Source organism: Galendromus occidentalis, unplaced genomic scaffold, assembly GCF_000255335.2.
Source record: "Galendromus occidentalis unplaced genomic scaffold, Mocc_1.1 scf7180000075936, whole genome shotgun sequence".
NCBI classification, from domain to species: domain Eukaryota; kingdom Metazoa; phylum Arthropoda; class Arachnida; order Mesostigmata; family Phytoseiidae; genus Galendromus; species Galendromus occidentalis.
In genome coordinates, this window is record NW_003803926.1 from 37676 (window position 1) to 46651 (window position 8976).

General features: G+C 50.7%; 1 protein-coding gene across 1 annotated transcript; it reads left to right on the top strand.

The window, feature by feature from the left end:
• The first annotated feature begins 419 nt into the window (after window positions 1–419).
• LOC100897181 (uncharacterized) lies at window positions 420–1901 on the top strand. Its single transcript, XM_003738382.1, has one exon. It carries the CDS (start codon window positions 420–422, stop codon window positions 1899–1901), a length of 1482 nt encoding a protein of 493 aa, XP_003738430.1.
• Window positions 1902–8976: the final 7075 nt, after the last annotated feature.

Below are 8976 nucleotides of genomic sequence, written 5' to 3' on the forward strand. Positions count from 1 at the left end.
TATTCGCCTATATCCGTATAACTTGCATATACTCCTCCATATTTGACCGTATTCTCATATTTTTTACGGACATACGTTTTTTCCCGTCATTCTCCGCATTCTACACGGAAGTTCGCGCATTGAAGCGGGGCTCCGTGGAATTTCTCGAACATCCGCATATCCTTGAATCCCTTTGCATGCTTCGGAAAATCTGTACCCATGACACCTCCAAACTTCTACCACTTCGACTCCACGATGTATCATCGCATCTCGATCAAGAGCGATGTGCGCGAGTTGGACACCTTTATCAGGAATGAGCAGAGTTCGACTACGACATTGCCGCATGCAGAAGCAGCGTCGATCATTCATTCCCAGAACTCTCTGAGGTGAAGTTGATCTGCTCTCTGACTGTGATCCACGCGACCGATCAATACCGAAGCATGCCGAAACCAAAGCTCGAATTATCGGAGCTTGTCCGGGAGTTCGGAGACGACGTTTTCTCGTGCAACGAGACGACGCTCATTTGCAAAGCTTGCTCGAAGACCTTCCCGAACGCCCGACGCTTCAATTTAACCCAACATGCTGCAACAAGCTCGCACCAGAAGTCAGTGGTTCTATTGAGGAGGAGACAAGAAGAGGAATCGCGGCTGGAGGCTGCCGCTTGTTCGCCCGATTTACCATCGTTCCCGATGGATCTCTGTGGCGCCTTCCTGGCTGCAGATATTCCACTCCACAAGCTCGAGAACCCGACCCTCAGAAATTTCCTGGAAGCCAGCACGAGCAGAATCATCCCGAACGAATCGACTCTCAGGAAGTTTTACGTGCACGAAATTTACCAGCGAAAGATGCAGACGATTCGAGAAAGCATTGGCCAGTCGAGCATTTGGATTTCGATCGGTGAGACCGTTGACTTCATGGGGAGAAGCATCGCCCACGTCGTAATCGGCGCCTTGAACAAAGAGGCTGCCGGCCGTCCGTATCTGCTCAACTGTGAAATCGTAGAGAGAACCAATGCCCACACCGTCGCGAGAGTGTTCTACAAGAGTGTGGAGGACCTGTGGCCGAATGACGTGCAACACGAGCGGGTTCTCGTTTTTGTAACTGACGCTGCCCCATACATGGTCGCCGCTGCGAATAGCCTCAAGGTCTTGTTCCCGAACATGATCCACGTGACCTGCTTAGCTCATGCGATACACCGTGTAGCCGAGCAAGCACGGACAATCTTCCCGAATGTGGATCGACTGATATCTTCGGTGAAGAAGATTTTACTCAAGGCTCCATCACGCGTGGAAGCCTTCCGCGCGGTTCTCATCGGAGTCCCCTTGCCTCCCAAACCCATCCTTACACGCTGGGGCTCTTGGATCAACGCAGCGCTCTACCATGCTGAGCATTTCGAAGCCATCAGGAGCTTCGTCAATGATCTAGACTCCACGGACGCGGCAGCGATAGGTGAAGCTCAAGATTTGTACCGCTTAGACTCGCTGCGGCAAGACTTGATTCTGATATCTGCGAATTTGCACTTCGTTCCGAGAACAATCACTTTGCTTGAGACCAGCGGCGCGTCCCTACAAGAATCCCTCCAGCATGTTAGAGATTTCGAGGCGATGATCAACTTCACGCGTCGCCAGAAACTGTATCCGGTAAAACAGAAATTGGAGTTCGTATTGAGTCGTAACACCGGCTTAGAGTCGTTGAGACAAATACAGGGCGTACTCGAGGGCAGCTTACGTCTGGAGGAGTCGCCGATCGCTTCAGCATTGAGTGTAGAGCAAGTCCCTAAGTTCAAGTTCGCGCCCATCGTGTCATGCGATGTCGAACGGAGCTTCTCTGTTTTCAAAAGCCTATTTCGTGAGAACCGAAACGGCCTGACCGCGGCCCATTTGAAGGAGTACATCGTTATCGCTTGCAATCAAGATCAATGACTCAACAATTTAGCACTTGAAGAAACAGATTCATCCCTTTGTATCTCGACTCTTGTTTGACGCTGTCTGTTGTTTTTTCATATCCGTCCCTAGGCTCGCGTCTTACTCGCGCTTGAATGGCGCATAATGTCCGCATGAACAGCGCATGAATCCGCATGGATCGCGCATGATTCTGCGCTCCTATCACTCTCTCGCAACAAAGCAGAGTGGGGCAGGCCGCCCTACAGGGGGCGTGTCCATGCTACTATCATAGAGTAGGAGGTCTGTCACTCGAATTACTCGAGGAAAATATGATAGTTGTGAAGAACGAAAAGCTCGCCATCATCGCTGCCTTCGTGAGACTCTCGAAAGTCGAGTCCACGATACACCTCATTGACAACCTTTCCAGAGCGATTCGGTCACTCCAGACCGAAGGACCTCTTATAATCGGAGGCGACTTCAACTCAAATTTCGATCAACCCGAGGCCCCAAGGACGGTCGCCTTCCTCGACACCTTGGCAGATTTCGGCTGTAGAACACTCGACGATCTCCAGCAATCGACATTCACATGCGCGAGAGGACAATCGATAATTTATGTTTTCGGCGCGAACCTTCCGGAGAACTTAGCTCGCTTCTTTGGAACTAACCACGCGCTCAGGGGAGGAGCAAGCCTCAGTTCACACCCACCGATCGAGTGTTGACATTCAGCTGCGCTGCATAAGCGAACTCACTCTTCGCCGAAGACCCATATCTCGGAGAATCGACGTCGAAGAACCCCTATCGAGGTCACGCGGAATTCTCCCAATACCGACCGAAATCGACGTTGAGACCTACGCGAGCCGCATGACGGAAAGTGTAAAATCATGCACGAAACCCTGGCATGAAAGGAAGGGAAGACCGTGGTTCGACGACCTACGTCGGACAGCACGGAGAGGACTGCTCGCAGCGGCGCAACTGGCAGCGCGGTACCCGGCGTTGAGAGCACTGGCCGCGCATCTCAAAGTCCTCTGCAGAAGAGCGTACAAGACCTAAAAATTCCGATTCCCGGAGATGAGAGAACGCACACTGCTCGAGGAGGCGGGAGAGACACCCCACAAATAGCTGAGGAGAACAGAACTCGCCGCGTGCCCCGTAGAGAACGATGCTCTTATCGACTACTTCCGGCAAATACTAGCCTCCAAGGACCCGATTCCAAGGGAGGATCTCAACGCGTACAGTTCGGTTTGGGACAGAAAGACCACAGTTGAGCGAGATATCTTATTAGCAGACCTCACCACGGAGGAGGTGCTCAACACGACGATCAGGCTGAAAGCCTAGGAAGCCCCGGGTCCTGATCTGATTGCGAACGAACATCTCAAGATCGCGTTGTTCATGACCCCGTGCTGGAGAGCGCTTCTCGCCGAGTGTATCAGGACGGGAACCATCCCGGAGAACTGGCGTGGATCCATCTGGCTGTCATCCCGAAGAGTGAGGGTGACACGTTCGAGCCCGACGCATGGCGGGGCATCGCCAAGAAGAACTCTGGGTATAAACAACTATCCAAGATTCTCACGACAGCGATTTCCTGGAGAAACTCAACGTCATACCCAACGAAAAATGCTGGTTTAGAAGATATAGATCGTCGACAATGGCATGCAAGATCGTACTCGAGGACTGCCCTATCGGAGCACAGACAGTTCATCAACGCTGTCCCTGTGGACTACAGAGCAGCCTTCGACTCGGCACCTCGGGATCGAGTTTTGGAGATACTGTGCCAAGCGGGAGTACCGACGCGCATACTCAACCTACTATCCACGACGATGAAGGCGAACAAAATCACGATCGACGACGGAGTTCCGGAACACACGCCCTTCGACCAAACAACAGGACTCGCCCAGGGCGATTCGTTGAGCCGAGTGCTCTTCTCGGTGCTGCTCAAGGACTTACGGCATGCCGTCCTCAAGTCTAACAGCCTGATTAAGATGCTGTTGTACGCCGACGAGGTGTTCCTCTACAGCAGCAGTCGCTCCCTAACCCAACAAGCGCTTCCGAGGCTTAACACAGGTTCAAAAAGCCTCGATCTCTCATTCAATGAGACGAAGACGATGGCGGTGAAATTCAGGGAGGGAGAGGGGGTATAGAAGGCCGTGAACTCCAATACGTGAACACGGTCCGATACCTCGGAATAACTATGCACTTCAACGGAAAGTAATTCACGTCGCATATATCGGACCGATGCAGCCGGGCCGTGGTCGAGATCCGTCGCTTACCCTCGAACATTGTCGGTTCGGACGGCAATGAGACTTTTTGACCTCAAGATTGCACCGGTAGCTGCCTATGGAACCGAGGTTATCTTGAGGGACCTGACGCTCGCTAACCTCGGGTCCCTGAACAAGCTCAAGGCGCTCTACATCAAGAGAGTCCTGGGGATGCATACGAAGTCCAGGAATCGACTTGCCTACTTTCCCACAGAATCGAAAACCCCCGTTGAGGACGTGGCGAGGCAGCACAATCTGCCCGAGACCGACGTTTATCGAGACTGCCAAGGTATATGGGAGAATAAGTTCGACGAAGTGGAGCGGGAGTTCTTCGAGACGGCTTCCATGAGCCAAGATGCCTGGAAAGGACCCTACAGAACGAACCGGCGCATGGGGACAAAATTCGCGGTGCATGGATTCCACCACAGGGCATGCCGAACCGAGGGCTACCACGACCCCGGAGACAACTGTATCCGTTAGAGATGGTCTGGACGCTGCGGAAAATACCACGCGAGCGTCTGCCCCGAGGTACCGCCCCTGAACGAGCTCAACAGACCCTACCTGCGATCTGTCTCCATGCCCCGAACCAACCCCCCTCAAGTCTTCCAAGGAACTCATATGTGCATACGTACTGTTATATTATTTTATCTAGGTAGAAAATCCACTCAATCAGGAGTGGATAAATGTATTGATTGAAGCGTGACCGATATTTCCTGGTCTGTAAGCATCCTGCTCTCGCATTCGCACGGAGGCGACTGCCTTGCGTGTTATCGTATAGGTGCTCGATAGTGCTTCTCGCAAATTTGAAACCCTTGTATCCGTCTAAGGTGGTTTTACCTGACGAACCGTCTAGCCAAGCTGAGCCGTTATTGGCTCGTATTGATTCTTATACATATTTCTTGTAGGCCGCCAAGCTCAACCGCCTATTCCTGGTCGGCTATCACCTGGGCTCCTGACAGTTGAGTTTATCCCTCCGCTCCGATCTCCTATCCTGGAATTTGGTTTGCATATTGGTAATTTCAAGCATCGCCAAGATCGCCTCCGGGCATCTGGTGTTGCTCATCCCGCCGATTCTGGCGAGATGAGTTATTTTGCTGTTGGCCTCCCTCGCTTCGAAGCTGGACCATCCCAGCTCCCCGTCGATGAATTCTACCACTGTGTTCGAGTTTGGCCCACCTAAGGCCCATCTACCAGCGCCCCGCTGTAGGTTTTCAAGTCTCTTCCGCAGTCTCGCGGTCATAGTTGTGACCGAATTCGCGTACATCAGGGCGGGTACAGCTGTACTCTTCCATTGTATCTTTGTCACCATAAACCTATTGAAGCGCCGTAAGGACTTCGCGTGCATCTGTCCCAGCACTTCCTCCGCCCTCGCTTCCCAGATGTTCTCCTGTTCCTCCAGGTAGTTTTTCGAGTTGCAGAGCGTTATTCCCAGGTACTCGTATTTCTCTACCGGTAGTGTTTGTCCCTGCACCTCTGAAACCCCTCTCGAGTCCGCACATTCCGAAAACTCGACTATTGCACTCTTTTCGGGGTGGAATCGGTGATCCATCTGTACTCCAAACCCCGATGTCTCTCTGAGTAATACTCGCATGTCCTTCCAAGACTGTGCTATAAGAACTAAATCGTTAGCATATAGCAATCCCCCGATGGGGACCATCTTCGGTTCCCTGACGTTGAATATGTTCCCGGGTAGTCGAGCTTCAAATCCGAGTCCCGTCCCTTTCAGTCTCTCTTCTGATTCTTGAAGGATATTTGGACGGTTTTTCGAGCTTGGACGTAGAGTTCTGAGCGAGGCTTCGAATGATGAGATAGCACAAACGATGATCACCACAGTAGAATGAACACAACAGACGTGAAGTAAACCCGAACGGGAATTCTCCTCAAGTACTGAAGACCTTTATTGAACTAGCTTATATACTACTAGATACATGCGGTCAGAAAGGGTTAGTCTGTACAAACTATCTAGTATGTGCTTTCGACACAATCGAATGCGTTTGAATACGTCCGCGATTAGCGGGTTGCTGATTACTGGCATGGTCAATCTACGATGGCCTACTTCTATGGGTTTGGGAAACTGTAAACTAGTCAAGAATGAATAGTTTTTCTATCATTCCCTCCCTTTTTCCATACTCCATAGAAATTGACAGCGATTTGTTTGCCTAAACAAGAAATTTAGCTGATAGTCTGAATTCCGCGGGGTGCGCCGGAAGTTTCGACTTCCGGGGGGTCGTTGAACTCTACCGATCTTGACTACAAAAGAGCGCGCGCACCTGCTCATTCGTCGAGTTTTGTGACGAGCGTGTCTCGAGTGGTGGTTTAATTCTCCCATCTAATCCATTCACGGTTCCCCATCCGCAAGCGAGGTGAGGATATTACCAGGTGTATTTTCATTTAGAATCAATCAATGATTGTTCGTAGCTTTCATCACCCATTTCCCAGAATGCCGGGTTCCTCTGATCTCACCGAGTCATGTGACACGGTCATTGCACTCCCTGGATCGGAAGATGACAATCAAGAAATCAGGGATGTGTCCCCTATTGAAGTAAAACCAACCTCGAGTGCCCATACTGACCCCATATTACTGCCCTACCGTCTCTGGGAGGAACAGCAAATGGATCTTCGACGGAAGGTCGAGGATTTGGCTCGTCAAGTTTCAAACATGGAAGCAGAGACCAAGTCTGCCATTGAAGCTGCTGCCGCAGCCTTGCCACTAGCCCCAGTTGTTGAGTCTCCACAAGCATCGGGATCCACGGAGCTTATACCAAAGCCATCTGGAAGGATTGTAAACGTCCCTCCACGACCTCCACCATTCAGGGGGATAGATCCTGTGGAGATATCACCGGAGTTCACTAGCTCGGATACGGATCAGTCAAAAGGGTTAGCACATTATCTGATCCGAAAATACGACGGGCTGTGTTCAATTTTAAAAATCGTTGCGATTGTTCTAGGGCTCTGTTGGCTCACTTTCATCGGAGTAGTCGTCGCACTTCGATTATTGTCTCATCGAAAGGACGTATCGACATCCAATCCGTGGTCGATGATATCGACTTCACAATTAACACGGAGGCACCAAGACGATAGTTTCAACCTTATGGAAGAAGATGGTTTCCCAGTAATGATTAGGAAGATTGACAATGGGAAACCTTTAGCCCCAACCACAACCCCTTTACCCGTTTTAAGTGAACCAGTTGTCATGGCAAGCATGAGGGATAGTAAGTGTTTTGAGTTGTCTGACTGTTATGTATGTAGGCTCAGGAATCAGTATTGTGTTATTTCGCTGACGGACATTTCCGCCAAAGCGGAGGTGCGCATACGGAAAGTAGCGGAACGACCCAAGATCCATAATCCGTCCGAACTCGAGTTTTTCACTAAGTTTTGTCCGAGTGACGTGTATGATCTAGAGGTCTGAGTTGGAGAATAAATTTTACGTTGTATTTCTTTCCTGGTTTTACTCGTTTATGAGGGGTTCAACAGTTTCCTGATAAGGACTCTCTGGATCTGGAATCCTGTCATAGTCACTTCTGGTAGGTCTCAGTCTAGAGAGTAGAAACATATTCAATGTTGAACACATGATCGTAGTGATCAGAAACAGAACTAACAGTCCCAGAAATATCCTGTTGCTCTTTTCGCTAGGCTCAGGTTCCGGAGCCACCGTTGTCGGTCGGCTTGTTGTGGTTATGGGATGATGCCGGCGAAAATCGTCGTAGATAGACGAACCTCCCGTCGCCTCACCGTTTGGAGAGATACAGACAGTTTCTGTATCAGCCGCTCCTCTACAGCTGGTTTCGTCGTCTGTGCAGACACACGGAAATACTCCCTTAGGCATTCCTGTGATCGTGCAGCATAAATTTGACTGCCGACAATCTGTATCACAGTCGCTGTGTACGGAGTAATCAGCATTTGACAGAGAGGCAAAATAGAAACAGAGTATCAGCATCATCATCTGTCAGAAAAATGGCCTGATGTAGAATCCGAGATGAATTCAATCAGGGCTGGAGACGGAACATTTAGCCGGTTAAACCCGGTTCCTCACCTGTATATAGCAGGGATGGTAGAGAAAATAGCAAGCATTCATACCATGCGTCTCGAAAGTGAATCTGATATTCCAGTGATGCGAACTGGCTTCGGCCGAGGGAGCATCCAACGTCAACCTGTCTCGTCAGACGCTGCATCAGTAGCGAGCGGAGTGAGCAGGGACGCTGTTGGCACCACTGAGAATCCCTCAGTTAGGGAGAGATATACGCGTACAATAGTAGTTCCAGTCAAGGCTGTACAAGTGAGTGTGGGAACTCAGACTATCCTGGATGCGGACTGGTTTGATGGAGTGATCATCTGTGCCAATTGTGAGCAGAATTCCGCTCTATGTAGTTGCCCGTACGAACACCCGAAAGACTCTCGAGGAGAGCCCTAGGTCCGACTTCAACGTGAGTCAACACCATGCGTGCCAGTCGTCTTGGGAATAACAATAGAGGATTTGATTCTTCTCAGAACTCCCTTTCCAGTGTGCGTGGTAAAAAAAATTGACGCTGGTTTGCAGGCCATGACCGACGGGTGGTCGAGTGGTTAGCGCGTTTGTCACTACTCGTGCAAACGTGCATAGCCGCAACGACGCCGCTCGCGCGGGAGGCGGTGTGGGTTCGATCCCTGCTGCCGGAAGAATATGCAGGTACTCGGCCTTGATCCTCCTGGGTACATTTGCTCTATGGATCCGTCCTCGGAAGCAATGTGAATAACAGTACCCGGGACGTTAAACCTTGGCTGTGTGGATCAGCCCGAAGAAGTTTTTTGGTTTGCAGGCAAGGATCAATCGTCATGCCGTAACCCGGAGTGCAGGAGATCCGGAGATGTTCTCTGGAGAC